The sequence below is a fragment of the Pecten maximus genome, chromosome 7 (assembly GCF_902652985.1).
Source record: "Pecten maximus chromosome 7, xPecMax1.1, whole genome shotgun sequence".
NCBI classification, from domain to species: domain Eukaryota; kingdom Metazoa; phylum Mollusca; class Bivalvia; order Pectinida; family Pectinidae; genus Pecten; species Pecten maximus.
In genome coordinates this window covers 13675427-13694019 of record NC_047021.1, presented here as the reverse complement: position 1 = coordinate 13694019, position 18593 = coordinate 13675427, and the positions used below count along the sequence as shown (strand labels likewise).

The 18593-nt window shown below is 44.3% G+C and overlaps 1 protein-coding gene across 1 annotated transcript; it reads right to left on the bottom strand.

Moving 5' to 3' along the window:
* Positions 1-13810: 13810 nt before the first annotated feature.
* On the bottom strand, positions 13811-17227 carry LOC117331056 (laccase-like). The gene is made up of 2 exons (XM_033889650.1): positions 15277-17227; positions 13811-14619 (listed from the first exon to the last, which is right to left on the bottom strand). The coding sequence occupies exons 1-2, from the start codon at positions 17225-17227 to the stop codon at positions 14456-14458; spliced, it is 2115 nt and encodes a 704-aa protein (XP_033745541.1). The 3' UTR covers positions 13811-14455.
* Positions 17228-18593: the final 1366 nt, after the last annotated feature.

Sequence of the window (18593 nt, the reverse complement as noted above, 5' to 3'; positions counted from 1 at the left end):
TCGGCAAAGTCTTGTCACCTCGTCATCTCGGCTTTCCTAAGTTTCGCACCAAAATAAATCTTGTAATGTAACATGCTAAGCATTTATTTTCTGCTTCCCATTGTCACTTGTCCCGTGGCACTTTCATGTGTTGTCAATCATGACCTGTTCGATATTGCGATGATTCAATATCTGCTCGAAATCGAGTTTTGATTTTATGTAAAAAATAAAAGATCAGGTTGTGAAAACCCAGATCAAAAACAAAAGTTCTAAGTAAGACTAGGCTCCCGTTCTACATTGTAAGTAAGACCAGACTCCCTTTCTTAGTAAGACCAGGTTACCGTTCTAAGTAAGACCACACTAACTTTCTAAGTGAGACCATGCTCACGTTCTAAGTAAGACCACGCTCCCGTTCTAAGTAAGAGCAGACTCACGTTCTAAATAAGACCACGCTCTAGTTCTAAGTAAGACTACGCTCCCGTTCTAAGTAAGACCAGGCTCCCGTTCTAAGTAAGAGCAGACTCACGTTCTAAAAAAGACCAGGCTCCCGTTCTAAGTAAGACCAGGCTCCCGTTCTAAGTAAGACCACGCTCCCTTTCTAAGTAAGACCACGCTCCCTTTCTAAGTAAGACCACGCTTCCTTTCTATGTAAGACCAATTTCCCTTTCTAAGTAAGACCACGCTCACGTTCTAAGTTAGACAAGGCTCACGTTCAAAGTAAGACCAGGCTCACGTTCAAAGTAAGACCACGCTCCCGTTTCAAGAAAGACCACGCTCCCGTTCTAAGTAAGACCACGCTCCCGTTCTAAGTAAGACCACGCTCCCGTCCTCAGTAAGACCACGCTCCCGTTCTAAATAAGACCACGCTCCCGTTCTACGTAAGACCACGCTCCCTTTCTAAGTAAGACTAGACTCCCTTTCAAAGTAAGACCAGGCTCCCGTTCTAAGTAAGACCACGCTCCCGTTCTAAATAAGATCAGACTCCCTTTCTAAATAAGACCACACTCCCATTCTTATTAAGACGATGCTCCCTTTCTTAGTAAGACCACGTACCCTTTCTAAGTTAGACCACGCTCATGTTCTAACAAAGACCAGGCTCCCTTTCTAAGTAAGACCGGGCTCCCTTTCTTAGTAAGACCATGCTCACGTTCTAAGTTAGACCAGGCTCATGTTCAAAGTAAGACCACGCTCCCGTTCCAAGGAAGACCACGCTCCCGTTCTAAGTAAGACCACGCTTCCTTTCTAAGTAAGACCATGCTCCCTTTCTAAGTAAGACCACGCTCCCGTTCTAAGTACGACCACGCTCCTGTTCTAAGTAAGACCACGCTCCCGTTCTAAGTAAGACCAGGCTCCCTTTCTAAGTAAGACCACACTCCCAATCTTAGTTAGACGATGCTCCATTTCTTAGTAAGACCACGCTCCCTTTCTAAGTAAGACCACGCTGCCGTTCTAAGTAAGACCACGCTCCCGTTCTAAATAAGACCACGCTCCCGTTCTAAGTAAGACCACACTTCCTTTCTAAGTAAGACCACGCTCCCTTTCTAAGTAAGACCACGCTCCCGTTCTAAGTAAGACCACGCTCCCGTTCTAAATAAGGCCACGCTCCCGTTCTAAGTAAGACCACGCTTCCTTTCAAAGTAAGACCAGGCTCACGTTCTAAGTAAGATCATGCTCCCTTTCTAAGTAAGACCACGCTCCAGTTCTTACTAGGACCAGGCTCAGGTTCTAAATAAGACCACGCCCCCTTTCTTAGTAAGACCACGCTCCTGTTTTAACTAAGATCAGGCTCACGTTCTTAGTAAGACCACGCTCCCGTTCTAAGTAAGACCACGCTCCCTTTCTTGGTAAGAGCAGGCTCACGTTCTAAGTAAGACCACGCTCCCTTTCTAAATAAGACCACGCTCCCGTTCCAAAAAAGACCACGCTCCCGTTCTAAGTAAGACCACGCTCCTTTTCTACATAAGAGCAGGCTCCCTTTCTAAGTAAGACCACGCTCCCGTTCTAAGTAAGACCACGCTCCCGTTCTAAATAAGGCCATGCTCCCGTTCTAAGTAAGACCAGGCTCCCGTTCTAAGTAAGAGCAGACTCACGTTCTAAAAAAGACCACGCTCCCGTTCTAAGTAAGACCACGCTCCCGTTCTAAGTAAGACCACGCTCCCTTTCTAAGTAAGACCACGCTCCCTTTCTAAGTAAGACCACGCTTCCTTTCTATGTAAGACCAATTTCCCTTTCTAAGTAAGACCACGCTCACGTTCTAAGTTAGACAAGGCTCGCGTTCAAAGTAAGACCAGGCTCACGTTTCAAGGAAGACCACGCTCCCGTTCTAAGTAAGACCACGCTCCCGTCCTCAGTAAGACCAGGCTCCCGTTCTAAATAAGACCACGCTCCCGTTCTAAGTAAGACCACGCTCCCGTTCTACGTAAGACCACGCTCCCTTTCTAAGTAAGACTAGACTCCCTTTCAAAGTAAGACCAGGCTCCCGTTCTAAGTAAGACCACGATCCCGTTCTAAGTAAGATCAGACTCCCTTTCTAAATAAGACCACACTCCCATTCTTATTAAGACGATGCTCCCTTTCTTAGTAAGACCACGTACCCTTTCTAAGTTAGACCACGCTCATGTTCTAACAAAGACCAGGCTTCCTTTCAAAGTAAGACCAGGCTCCCGTTCTAAGTAAGACCACGCTCCCGTTCTAAGTAAGATCAGACTCCCTTTCTAAATAAGACCACACTCCCATTCTTATTAAGACGATGCTCCCTTTCTTAGTAAGACCACGTACCCTTTCTAAGTTAGACCACGCTCATGTTCTAACAAAGACCAGGCTTCCTTTCTAAGTAAGACCGGGCTCCCTTTCTTAGTAAGACCATGCTCACGTTCTAAGTTAGACCAGGCTCATGTTCAAAGTAAGACCATGCTCCCGTTCCAAGGAAGACCACGCTCCCGTTCTAAGTAAGACCACGCTTCCGTTCTAAGTAAGACTATGCTTCCTTTCTAAGTAAGACCACGCTCATGTTCTTAGTAAGACCAGGCTCCCGTTCCAAAGAAGACCACGCTCCCGTTCTAAGTAAGACCACGCTTCCTTTCTAAGTAAGACCATGTTCCCTTTCTAAGTAAGACCAGGCTCCTGTTCTAAGTAAGCCCACACTCCCATTCTTAGTAAGACCAGGCTCCCGTTCCAAGGAAGACCACGCTCCCGTTCTAAGTAAGACCACGCTTCCTTTCTAAGTAAGACCATGCTCCCTTTCTAAGTAAGACCACGCTCCCGTTCTAAGTAGGACCACGCTCCTGTTCTAAGTAAGACCACGCTCCCGTTCTTAGTAAGGCCAGACTCCCTTTCTAAGTAAGACCACACTCCCAATCTTAGTAAGACGATGCTCCATTTCTTAGTAAGACCACGTACCCTTTCTAAGTTAGACCACGCTCCCGTTCTAAGTAAGACCACGCTCCCGTTCTAAGTAAGACCAGGCTCCCGTCCTAAGTAAGACCACGCTCCCTTTCTAAGTAAGACCACGCTCCCGTTCTAAGTAAGACCACGCTCCCGTTCTAAGTAAGACCACGCTCCCGTTCTAAGTAAGACCACGCTCCCTTTCTAAGTAAGACCACGCTCCCTTTCTAAGTAAGACCACGCTCCCGTTCTAAGTAAGACCATGCTCCCTTTCTAAGTAAGACCAGACTCCCTTTCTAAGTAAGACTAGGCTCCCGTCCTAAGTAAGACCACGCTCCCTTTCTAAGTAAGACCACGCTCCACTTCAAAGTAAGACCAGACTCCCGTTCTTAGTAAGACGATGCTCCCTTTCTTAGTAAGACCACGTACCCTTTCTAAGTAAGACCACGCTTCCTTTTTAAGTAAGACCAGACTCCCTTTCTAAGTAAGACCAGGCTCCCGTCCTAAGTAAGACCACGCTCCCGTTCTAAGTAAGACCACGCTTCCTTTCTAAGTAAGACCATGCTCCCGTTCTAAATAAGACCACGCTCCCGTTCTAAGTAAGACCACACTTCCTTTCTAAGTAAGACCACGCTCCCTTTCTAAGTAAGACCACGCTCCCGTTCTAAGTAAGACCACGCTCCCGTTCTAAGTAAGACCACGCTTCCTTTCAAAGTAAGACCAGGCTCACGTTCTAAGTAAGATCATGCTCCCTTTCTAAGTAAGACCACGTTCCAGTTCTTACTAGGACCAGGCTCAGGTTCTAAATAAGACCACGCCCCCTTTCTTAGTAAGACCACGCTCCTGTTTTAACTAAAATCAGACTCACGTTCTAAGTAAGACCACGCTCCCGTTCTAAGTAAGACCACGCTCCCTTTCTATGTAAGAGCAGGCTCACGTTCTAAGTAAGACCACGCTCCCTTTCTAAGTAAGACCAGACTCCCTTTCTAAGTAAGACCAGGCTCCCGTCCTAAGTAAGACCACGCTCCCTTTCTAAGTAAGACCACGCTCCAGTTCAAAGTAAGACCAGACTCCCGTTCTTAGTAAGACGATGCTCCCTTTCTTAGTAAGACCACGCTCCCGTTCTAAGTAAGACCACGCTTCCTTTTTAAGTAAGACCAGACTCCCTTTCTAAGTAAGACCAGGCTCCCGTCCTAAGTAAGACCACGCTCCCGTTCTAAGTAAGACCACGCTTCCTTTCTAAGTATGACCATGCTCCCTTTCTAAGTAAGACCACGCTCCCGTTCCAAGTAAGACCACGCTCCTGTTCTAAGTAAGACCACGCTTCCTTTCTAAGTAAGACCACGCTCACGTTCTAAGTTAGACCAGGCTCACGTTCTAAGTAAGACCACGCTCCTGTTCTAACTAAGATCAGGCTCACGTTCTAAGTAAGACCAAGCTCCTGTTCTAACTAAGATCAGGCTCACGTTCTAAGTAAGACCACGCTCCCGTTCCAAGGAAGACCACGCTTCCTTTTTAAGTAAGACCAGACTCCCTTTCTAAGTAAGACCACGCTCCCTTTCTAAGTAAGACCACGCTCCCGTTCCAAGGAAGACCACGCTCCCGTTCTAAGTAAGACCAAGCTCCCGTTCTAAGTAAGACCACGCTCCCGTTCTAAGTAAGACCACGCTTCCTTTTTAAGTAAGACCACGCTCCCGTTCTAAGTAAGACCAAGCTCCCGTTCTAAGTAAGACCAGACTCCCTTTCTAAGTAAGACCACGCTCCCGTTCTAAGTAAGACCACGCTCCCTTTCTAAGTAAGACCACGCTCCCGTTCCAAGGAAGACCACGTTCCCTTTCTAAGTAAGACCAGGCTCCCGTTCTAAGTAAGCCCACACTCCCATTCTTAGTAAGACCAGGCTCCCGTTCCAAGGAAGACCACGCTCCCGTTCTAAGTAAGACCACGCTTCCTTTCTAAGTAAGACCATGCTCCCTTTCTAAGTAAGACCACGCTCCCGTTCTAAGTACGACCACGCTCCTGTTCTAAGTAAGACCACGCTCCCGTTCTTAGTAAGGCCAGACTCCCTTTCTAAGTAAGACCACACTCCCAATCTTAGTAAGACGATGCTCCATTTCTTAGTAAGACCACGTACCCTTTCTAAGTTAGACCACGCTCCCGTTCTAAGTAAGACCACGCTCCCGTTCTAAGTAAGACCAGGCTCCCGTCCTAAGTAAGACCACGCTCCCTTTCTAAGTAAGACCACGCTCCCGTTCTAAGTAAGACCACGCTCCCGTTCTAAGTAAGACCACGCTCCCGTTCTAAGTAAGACCACGCTTCCTTTCTAAGTAAGACCACGCTCCCTTTCTAAGTAAGACCACGCTCCCGTTCTAAGTAAGACCATGCTCCCTTTCTAAGTAAGACCAGACTCCCTTTCTAAGTAAGACTAGGCTCCCGTCCTAAGTAAGACCACGCTCCCTTTCTAAGTAAGACCACGCTCCACTTCAAAGTAAGACCAGACTCCCGTTCTTAGTAAGACGATGCTCCCTTTCTTAGTAAGACCACGTACCCTTTCTAAGTAAGACCACGCTTCCTTTTTAAGTAAGACCAGACTCCCTTTCTAAGTAAGACCAGGCTCCCGTCCTAAGTAAGACCACGCTCCCGTTCTAAGTAAGACCACGCTTCCTTTCTAAGTAAGACCATGCTCCCGTTCTAAATAAGACCACGCTCCCGTTCTAAGTAAGACCACACTTCCTTTCTAAGTAAGACCACGCTCCCTTTCTAAGTAAGACCACGCTCCCGTTCTAAGTAAGACCACGCTCCCGTTCTAAGTAAGACCACGCTTCCTTTCAAAGTAAGACCAGGCTCACGTTCTAAGTAAGATCATGCTCCCGTTCTAAGTAAGACCACGCTCCCTTTCTAAGTAAGACCACGCTCCCGTTCCAAGGAAGACCACGCTCCCGTTCTAAGTAAGACCAATCTCCCGTTCTAAGTAAGACCACGCTCCCGTTCTAAGTAAGACCACGCTTCCTTTTTAAGTAAGACCAGACTCCCTTTCTAAGTAAGACCAGGCTCCCGTCCTAAGTAAGACCACGCTCCCGTTCTAAGTAAGACCACGCTTCCTTTCTAAGTAAGACCATGCTCCCGTTCTAAATAAGACCACGCTCCCGTTCTAAGTAAGACCACACTTCCTTTCTAAGTAAGACCACGCTCCCTTTCTAAGTAAGACCACGCTCCCGTTCTAAGTAAGACCACGCTCCCGTTCTAAGTAAGACCACGCTTCCTTTCAAAGTAAGACCAGGCTCACGTTCTAAGTAAGATCATGCTCCCGTTCTAAGTAAGACCACGCTCCCTTTCTAAGTAAGACCACGCTCCCGTTCCAAGGAAGACCACGCTCCCGTTCTAAGTAAGACCAATCTCCCGTTCTAAGTAAGACCACGCTCCCGTTCTAAGTAAGACCACGCTTCCTTTTTAAGTAAGACCACGCTCCCGTTCTAAGTAAGACCAAGCTCCCGTTCTAAGTAAGACCAAGCTCCCGTTCTAAGTAAGACCACGCTCCCGTTCTAAGTAAGACCAAGCTCCCGTTCTAAGTAAGACCACGCTCCCGTTCTAAGTAAGACAACGCTTCCTTTCTATAGCGTTATTGGATTTAAGAAAACAATCTTAATTTTTCTTAAATTCTGAAATTCTTTTCTTTTGAAAATCTTATTCTAAGGAATTTGCTTAAGAGATGGAAAGATAATGAAAACTGGGCCATCTCACGTGCGGTAAATTTATACATTTAGGTGATAATCTTAGTATAACAATTTTCGCGCTTGACGCATTCCGCTTCATGTAGACTTTTTAAACTTTCTGTCCGGTAAATAAGATGCTTAATATTCCTAAAACTCTGTGTGGAAAAAAAGTCCAGCACTACATGACGTTTTAGAGCCTGTGCTTATGGTTTAAACTCGCACGAAAATAATAACATGTGAAGACACCATGATCTGAATACCAATAGGGATAACAGGAAATTATCATCTTCGCTAGCCAAGGCTTCTGATTACGTTACACTCCACGAACCCTTGGCGGATATAGTCGTCAGTTCTGGCCCTCTAGCGGAGATTCAAAATTACCACCCTTTATTCATGAAATTTTCGACCAATCAAAATGAGCGTGACTAATGTACTTCATCGGTGATGTTTACAGACACACATGAAGGCTTGTGTCGATTTCGATGAGATGTGTGATCAATGACTTATATAAATTGATCAAACACTGTAAATGTTTCTCCAATTATTGTACGTCTCTGTATTTAGGTAAAATGCCATGACATAGTCGACAATGTAGTTCTGCACTGGATGCCGCAGCTTTTGTGTAATGCGAAACCAAGCCTGAATGTAAAACGCGATTTGATTGGTTGCCCTGGGATTCCAAGGCGCGATGGTTTGAACACCACTATATCCGCCAAGGGTTCGTGGAGTGTAACGTAATCAGAAGCCTTGGCTAGCGAAGATGGAAATTATAGGCGAGCAGGCAGGTGCCATGTTCGGGTACAATAGGAGAAGAGTACATCACCTGATGGTGTAGAATGGCCTATCTGTACTGGGTAGATTAAACAAACAATAATGGACTGTTGATAACTATGATAGCAATGGAGGGGTGGAATTATCTCAGGTAAAAAGTTAACTGGCGATTACGACAAAGGTCCAATTAATGTTTATTTAAGTTCATTTTAAACACGATGATGGTAAAGGTAAAAAGTCTTAACTTACACTTACCTATATTTTTATACACAAAGACAAGTAATCATTAAGAAGAATTTTTCGTTTTCACCCTACAAGCCTTCGTATAGCCATATGTACGAAACAGTATAGGGACAACCTAGTCAGCTATTTCCCAAGGCCACGTGTTCTAGATTACCTTGATACATCCGACTACACTCGATAAAACGTTTGCATGTGTTTTTGTGTATATGATTAATTAGAATGCATGATCATGTATATAGTTACATGTATGTGCGTCATCGTGTCAATTGAATGTGTACAGCGGTAGAATTTGAGGAAAAGGGATGTTTATTATATACATACAACTCGACCTTGTACAACAACATGCTACTTACATGAAATGTTAAATACCAATCAATTACACAAGGATCGGCTTAATGATATAACATAGATTCCAAACAAATGTATTATTTAAAAAGAAAAGAAACTATTCAGAATTGTCCGGTAAATTAAGCAGTGAAACGTGCTCTGTAAAAACATTAAAACTTCCGTTAATTAACAATAATGTAATATCATTTGTCCTTATAAGGAAGTGATATAATTAATAAACGTCCATATGATGTATTTGTAACAGGGTCAAAAGCATGACACAGACAACCCAGTCGATTTGTATGTAAGTAAACTTGATCTATTTTACAACAATTGCAAAACATGTTATATCAACTTATATCAGTCATGCTTGTTTGCCCGGATGGAAGCGCGTGAGGGGGTCTTATTGTGGGAGGAAACTCCCGAGAAAACCCACGTGGTCGGGCAGGTGACCTCTAACCTTTACACGTCCGATCGGGAAATCGAACTCCGGCCGCTTAGGTGAAAGGCAAACGTCGCTCGACTCGAGCACAAACCCCTGCATAATTGGGCAAGGGTTTCCCCGCCAACTCCATTTTGAGTCTTAGACACTTCAGTATATGACTGTACATGTCCTGCCGTACACACTATTCAGCTGACTGACTTCTCAGATATCACCTAGCTCTTCCTGCTCTTTAAGCTCCGACTAATTTGATTAGCCAGTCATGGACCGATCAAATGTCTGTCTGTCAGGTGTCATAAAAAGCACGAACACTCACAGCTACAGGTAACACACAAACACTAAGGATGCATATTGATGTACCAGAAAAAAGTATTGAAACAATATATATACATTTAATCAATATGATATGCACGCACAATATCCATAACACATACTTAGATACCATACTGCAACATTCAATTATCTTCGTGTAGTTCTGATTAATGTGGTATTTACATTCAGGTCACGAATCCCATGACCATATTAATTTGGGGAAAATATATCTGTCCTGCCAATGCACTTCAAAAATAGTATAAAAGAATCCCATTTTCCTTTTTTCACTATCACTCCTACCCGTACGTAGTACTGATACGTCACTCCTACCCGTACACCGTACGGATACATCACTCCTACCCGTACATAGTACTGATACGTCACTCCTACCCGTACATAGCACTGATACGTCACTCCTACCCGTACATAGTACTGATACGTCACTCCTACCCGTACATCGTATGGATACCGATCTCCTACCCGTACATCGTACGGATACGTCAGTCCTAGTCATTCACCGTACGGATACGTCACTCCTACCCGTACATCGTACTGATACGTCACTCCTATCCGTACATAGTACGGATACGTCACTCTTACCCTTAAACCGTACGGATACGTCACTCCTACCCGAAGACCGTACGGATACGTCACTCCTACCTGTACACCGTACGGACACGTCACTCCTACTTGTACGTAGTACTGATACGTCACTCCTATCCGTACATCGTACGGATACGTCACTCCTACCTGTACATCGTACGGATACGTCACTCCTACCCGTACATAGCACTGATACGTCACTCCTACCCGTACATAGTACGGATACGTCACTCCAACCCGTATATACCTGTGGTACATAGTACGGATACGTCACTCCTACCCGAAGACCGTACGGATACGTCACTCCTACCTGTACACCGTACGGACACGTCACTCCTACTTGTACGTAGTACTGATACGTCACTCCTATCCGTACATCGTACGGATACGTCACTCCTACCTGTACATCGTACGGATACGTCACTCCTACCCGTACATAGTACGGATACGTCACTCCTACCCGTACATCGTACGGATACGTCACTCCTAGCCGTACACCGTACGGATACGTCATTCCTATCCGTACATCTTATGGATACGTCACTCCTACCCGTACATAGTACGGATACGTCACTCCTACCTGTACACCGTATGGATACGTCACTCCTACCCGTACATAGTACTGATACGTCACTCCTACCCGTACATACATGTAGTACTGATACGTCACTCCTACCCGTACACCGTACGGATACGTCACTCCTACCCGTACATAGCAGTGATACGTCACTCCTACCCGTACATAGTACGGATACGTCACTCCTACCCGTACATAGTACTGATACGTCACTCCTACCCGTACATAGTACTGATACGTCACTCCTACCCGTACACCGTACGGATACGTCACTCCTACCCGTACATAGCAGTGATACGTCACTCCTACCCGTACATAGTACGGATACGTCACTCCTACCCGTACATAGTACTGATACGTCACTCCTACCCGTACATAGTACGGATACGTCACTCCTACCCGTACATAGCAGTGATACGTCACTCCTACCCGTACATAGTACTGATACGTCACTCCTACCCGTACATAGTACGGATACGTCACTCCTACCCGTACACCATACGGATACGTCACTCCTACCCGTACACCGTACGGATACGTCACTCCTACCCGTACATAGTACGGATACGTCACTCCTACCCGTACATAGTACTGATACGTCACTCCTACCCGTACATACATGTAGTACGGATACGTCACTCCTACCTGTACACCGTACGGATACGTCACTCCTACCCGTACATAGTACTGATACGTCACTCCTACCCGTACATAGTACTGATACGTCACTCCTACCCGTACATAGTACTGATACGTCACTCCTACCCGTACATACATGTAGTACTGATACGTCACTCCTACCCGTACACCGTACGGATACGTCACTCCTACCCGTACATAGTACAGATACGTCACTCCTACCCGTACATAGTACGGATACGTCACTCCTACCCGTACACCGTACTGATACGTCACTCCTACCCGTACATAGTACGGATACGTCACTCCTACCCGTACACCGTACGGATACGTCACTCCTACCCGTACACCGTACTGATACGTCACTCCTACCCGTACATAGTACGGATACGTCACTCCTACCCGTACACCGTACGGATACGTCACTCCTACCCGTACACCGTACGGATACGTCACTCCTACCCGTACATCGTACGGATACGTCACTCTTACCCGTTCGCCGTACGGATACGTCACTCCAACCCGTGCATCGTACGGATACGTCACTCCTAGCCGTACACCGTACAGATACGTCATTCCTATCCGTACATCTTATGGATACGTCACTCCTACCCGTACATAGTACTGATACGTCACTCCTACCCGTACATAGTACGGATACGTCACTCCTACCTGTACACCGTACGGATACGTCACTCCTACCCGTACATAGTACGGATACGTCACTCCTACCTGTACACCGTACGGATACGTCACTCCTACCCGTACATACCTGTGGTACATAGTACGGATACGTCACTCCTACCCGTACACCGTACGGATAAGTCACTCCTACCCGTATATACCTGTGGTACATAGTACGGATACGTCACTCCTACCTGTACACCGTACGGATACGTCACTCCTACCCGTATATACCTGTGGTACATAGTACGGATACGTCACTCCTACCCGTACACCGTACGGATACGTCACTCCTACCCGTATATACCTGTGGTACATAGTACGGATACGTCACTCCTACCCGTACACCGTACGGATACGTCACTCCTACCCGTATATACCTGTGGTACATAGTACGGATACGTCATCCCTACCCGTACATAGTACGGATACGTCATCCCTACCTGTACACCGTACGGATACGTCACTCCTACCCGTACATAGTACGGATACGTCACTCCTACCTGTACACCGTACGGATACGTCACTCCTACCCGTACATACCTGTGGTACATAGTACGGATACGTCACTCCTACCCGTACACCGTATAGACACGTCACTCCTACCCGTACATACCTGTGGTACATAGTACGGATACGTCACTCCTACCTGTACACCGTACGGATACGTCACTCCTACCCGTATATACCTGTGGTACATAGTACGGATACGTCACTCCTACCCGTACACCGTACGGATACGTCACTCCTACCCGTATATACCTGTGGTACATAGTACGGATACGTCACTCCTACCCGTACACCGTACGGATACGTCACTCCTACCCGTACATACCTGTGGTACATAGTACGGATACGTCACTCCTACCGTACACCGTACGATACTCCTACCGTACCCTGTGGTACATAGTACGGATACGTCACTCCTACCCGTATATACCTGTGGTACATAGTACGGATACGTCACTCCTACCCGTACATACCTGTGGTACATAGTACGGATACGTCACTCCTACCCGTATATACTTGTGGTACATAGTACGGATACGTCACTCCTACCCGTACACCGTATAGACACGTCACTCCTACCCGTATATACCTGTGGTACATAGTACGGATACGTCACTCCTACCCGTACACCGTACGGATACGTCACTCCTACACGTATATACCTGTGGTACATAGTACGGATACGTCACTCCTACCCGTACACCGTACGGATACGTCCACTCCTACCCGTACATACCTGTGGTACATAGTACGGATACGTCACTCCTACCCGTACACCGTACGGATACGTCACTCCTACCCGTATATACCTGTGGTACATAGTACGGATACGTCACTCCTACCCGTACACCGTACGGATACGTCACTCCTACACGTATATACCTGTGGTACATAGTACGGATACGTCACTCCTACCCGTACACCGTATAGACACGTCACTCCTACCCTTATTCGTACGGTACAACTAACATCTACACCAATAAACAGACGAACCAACAATCAACGACTTCGTCATATTCTACAACTCTACACAACCTACAACTACTTCAATACTGCAACAACTAGAAATAATTATTCGAGGGTAGTGCGATTGGTCCAATCTGTCAGCCGGGAGAAATCGGGCTTGTTTGGGCGATATAACTGGTGAACACATGGGCGATATAACTGGTGAACACATGGGCGATATCACTGGTGAATACATGGGCCATATAACTGGTGAATACATGGGCGATATAACTGATGAATACATGGGCCATATAACTGGTGAATACATGGGCGATATAACTGATGAATACATGGGCGATATAACACGTGAATACATGGGCGATATAACTGATGAACACATGGGCGATATAACTGGTGAACACATGGGCGATATAACTGGTGAATACATGGGCGATATAATACGTAAATACATGGGCGATATAACTGGTGAATACATGGGCGATATAACTGGTGAATACATGGGCGATATAACACGTGAATACATGGGCGATATAACTGATGAACACATGGGCGATATAACTGGTGAACACATGGGCGATATAACTGGTGAATACATGGGCGATATAACACGTGAATACATGGGCGATATAACTGATGAACACATGGGCGATATAACTGGTGAATACATGGGCCATATAACTGATGAATACATGGGCGATATAACTGGTGAACACATGGGTGATATAACTGGTGAACACATGGGCGATATAACACGTGAATACATGGGCGATATAACTGGTGAACACATGGGCGATATAACTGGTGAATACATGGGCGATATAACTGGTGAATACATGGGCGATATAAATGGTGAACACATGGGCGATATAACTGGTGAACACAGGGGCGATATAACATGTGAATACATGGGCGATATAACTGGTGAATACATGGGCGATATAACACGTGAATACATGGGCGATATAACACGTGAATACATGGGCGATATAACTGGTGAATACATGGGTGATATTACTGGTGAACACATGGGCGATATAACTGGTGAACACATGGGCGATATAACTGGTGAATACATGGGTGATATAACACGTGAATACATGGGCGATATAACTGGTGAATATATAGGTGATATAACTGGTGAATATATGGGTGATATAACTGGTGAATATATGGGCGATATAACTGTTGAACTCAGGGGTAATATAATTGGTGAACACTTGGTAATATAATTGGTGAACACATGGGTGTTATAACTAGTGAACATATGATGGTTATCAGTATCTTTACTGAAACGCAGAGTTCATTTCATTACCATTTTTCAACAGTTTGGATTTGTTGTATTTGACATTCCTTAGCCGGTTCAGAATCCTTCACCTGTTTTCGTAGATGCTGGATATAGGCAGTCATCAATAATATGATGACTACCAGAACTGCTACCGTAACCCAGAATGTCTTGATGGTATACCAGGTGTCTGTAATAAAATCAATCGTTTTTTCTATCTATTAATAATTTCAAAATTCTAGTTACCGTTTCTCAGAAAGCTGAAGGGTCATATGATATAAGTTAATATGACCCTTCAAAGCAAAGGGTCAGAACCTATGTAGGGGAGTTAAACGTATCTACCACTAACTAGTAAATACAAAGGTTATATTCAGTACGTAAAAGGGAAATAGAAAATGAAGAACTCCATTTAAACCAGAAATATTTCGATATTTCTTAAAACACATCAAAAGCAGACAAAACATCAAGTCTAACTAAAAATAGATGGATCGTAATGAAACAACAGATCAGAGGAATACATTTACAGATCTTTAAACAAAGCGAATAACGTAACATGTTATGGGGTGTGTTTTTTATCATTCTTCAAACACATCCACCATTTAAATTTAGGTCAAATTAAAAGTTATTCAACGTTCTGAAGATTAGAGCTGTGAAATGACAACAAGGCAAACGGACACATTGATATCAAAGGGGATCAAACACGCCAAAATTTATATCAAGAGCTACATAAAAGCTATATCAGAAAATAAGTACAATATCATTTCAGAATCTTGAATATTAACATAATACGATAACTTATTGTCTTTTTGATACATAATAAACAATGGAGTCTTGTGTTCGTACTTACCAACATTCTCTGACGATCTAGGACATGCATTTGTCTCAAGTGTGGTTGCAGTTGGTGTAGTAGATGGTACGGTATCACCTCTGCCTGAAGGTGGGAAGTTGCGGCAAACAGGAAAGTTGATTGGGGTCTTCGGTATCCGATCAAAAGAAGTGTTTAGAAGAACAGCCATCCCGTCAACATTGTGAACCTGCATATGACAATGGAGAATCCAGAGCCCTGGATTGTCTGCTTTAATTCTAATAACCGCATAACCGCCGGCAGGGACGAATAGTGTATCCTTCCGCGGAGGATTGAGAAGGTTTACATTAGGGATGTTACCTCCTCCCCAGGATTGGTCCCTCCATGTTGCTGAGTTACAGAAACTTGTTGTGTGATCACCAAAGCCTCTGCAATTTATTTCCTCGGCTTTTGGACCCAAGTAACGTCCGGTCGTACTGTTGTAATTACCAAAGCCCGATTTCAAAACGTAAAAGGAATATCCGTGAAGATGAATGGGATGGAAACCCCCAGTAGCTTTACCCATATTGACCAGTACTAGTTGCACGACATCGCCGAAATTCAGTGATATTGAATGAGTACACTCGCACTCTTTCTCCTCGCCACAATCAACCCGGTCACAGGTAGACTCTATCTCACTTGGCTGTGTAAGGGCTGATACTGGAGGCAGTTTCAGGTTCCTTCCATTTACAGACGCGGCACTAAATCCATTTACACCAGGGAAAGCAAAGTTTAGGAAGTACTCCTTTAACTGTCCATCTGACGCTACAGGCGCGGGATCATTATCAGCTAAAGCTGTCAGTTTATCAACTGCTAAACAATCTATAAAGGCATCCTCTGGGTAGTACAGGAAAGGACAGTTAATGACAAGACATCTGCTATCGGCTGAACAAATGTTTGGGGAACTGACTGGTTCGATCTCCTGTGCGTTGTCATATCGCAATATGGCGTCTGCTCTATGAAGTAATCGGTCCTTTTCAATTTCTAGAGATTGTGCTCGAATCCAATAGTTCCCAACAGGCTGGTCCGCTGTTAACACGAAGTCGAAACGTTCGCCTGAGTGAATTATGAAAGATTCGACTGTAACGGGCTGGATATCGTATCCGTCTGTTGAAACGACACTGATAGAATGGCTATCTACTGACACTCGAAATGGATAAAGAATGTCTGCATTTATAACCCGAAACCTGTACATCCTTCCTTGTTTAACCCTGAAGACGCTGAGAGGCGTACCATTGTGTTCTTCGGTGGTCCAGTTACTGTAGTAACGCCCTCGGCCATTTATGACTACTGATGTCAGAAGAACAGCCGAAAACATATCGCCATCTAATAAAAATGAATTCGAACGCTTAATGCGATTTTCATAAATACCACCCATTTGATACTTTAATTGGTCCATATCTGCTGACCAGTGATGGTTCCATCCTTGAACTAGTAAGTTGTGTTCAGCCATTACATTGTTTCGGTCTCGGACCACCAATGCCCCGTAGAGCCCTTTTGTACGCTGTGTTCCAACATGTGAATGATACCAATATGTTCCCTTAGGTCGAGCAAGAAAGTCGTATGTGAACGTTTGACCAGGCAAAATTGGACATTGTGTAACAAAGGCGACTCCGTCCATCCATGGAGTTCCCTGTTGTGGTTGACCATGCCAATGAATCGACACCGTGTCAGAGAAGAGTCTATTGATGACGTGGACCACGAGTCGCTGTCCTTCATATACAGTGATAGGCGGACCAGGGAGACTCCTGTTGGCTACAATCACAAGACGTTCCTCTTCCCACCCATCTGCAATGATGACCTCTTCCGGTGGAATGGGTGTTGCATTTTCAGGATCAGTGACGTCATATTTATAAAGTTGACCTTGATATGAGTACACCTTTTCATATGTTGGATGCCGCATTGTCAGCTGATGCTCAACAATCAATGATGTCTCACACACCTCTTCATCCATTCCACATTCAAATCCGTCCGTCGTGCACGAAATGAAAACCAGGACAAAAAGTGTGCAGGCAAACATCTTCATCCTGTATATACAATAACATCATTTTAAATAACTTATATAGATCTATACATGATTTATTTTTCTTATTATTCAAAAGATATGCGATCCTTTCATTTTGGCTCTTTTCATTGAAACATATTTTAGATATGGACAGTATGGCAGACAGGAAACTATGAAACATGTCTTCTGGTTGGTACATATCTATGTGAATAGTGTCAACAGTTATCGATGTTTACCACCCCAGTGTTCATATCATCATAATGTAGCCGAAAGAAAACCTGTAGATTTGGTCATTATCTCGAACACGTTATACATCAATTGGCATATGCCTCATCTATCGTTTTCCTGCTGAATGTGACAATAGGTAGTCACAGAAACGTCACGCATCAGAAATCCTATGCTGCTTGTAATATTTGAAAGCCTGTTGACAATTTGACACCAATACTTTTTTTTTAAATGTTTGAATAATGAATGTGGCCTGTGTTTGGAAAGAGATCATATTTGGGTATGGGGGAAAATTGTCGCAAGGTATTCTGTAAAGATAAAAACAAAAGTTTAAAAAAAAAAAAATCAAAATTCCTGGAATTCTTTGATTTCATGGAGATTTAGAAGTGTTTACGTTGTCGACACCTTAACGATCATATGACTTTGTGACTTGACCAGACATTCACCTGGATTAATATGACGGTTGTCGTCGATGAAGCAAGACTAAAGTTACTGATAAATCATACAAATTGCTCAGATATAACGTCTTGATGTAATTTCTCTGTATCGGGTGCTTTGTAAAAACCCCACACTTCACTTTCGTACATAAAAATGCCAGTAAGATTTGTATCAAATACAAGCTATGTTTCAGGCTATACAAATTGGTTGTCCTTGCATTTATTTGATATTTATCAGAAAAGTGATCCTGTGCTTTCTTGAATCATTCAAATTTAATCAAATACCCATATATTGTAAGGTTGGTCTTTTTCGTGGAGCGGATGGTGGGAACGGTATATTCTTTAACATGATACTAGATTAAATACCCACAGAATACATAAATATGCAGATTGTGTCATTGTGATTACTGAGGAACGCTTACAAGACGTGATTTCGCAAAATTTAAAACCTGCGAACTAGGTCAGATTTGAACAACCTTGAAACATTCCTGTGGAATTTAAGGACACAGAATGACAATTGTTTCTATTTCTAGCTTACATCCATTACACAATACAATTATGTAGCACACATTGATACGCTCTATTTAACATGCATAAGTGGTCATGTATGGTGGCTCACAGATCAAATAGTTGCCTTTTAAAAAAAAATCCAG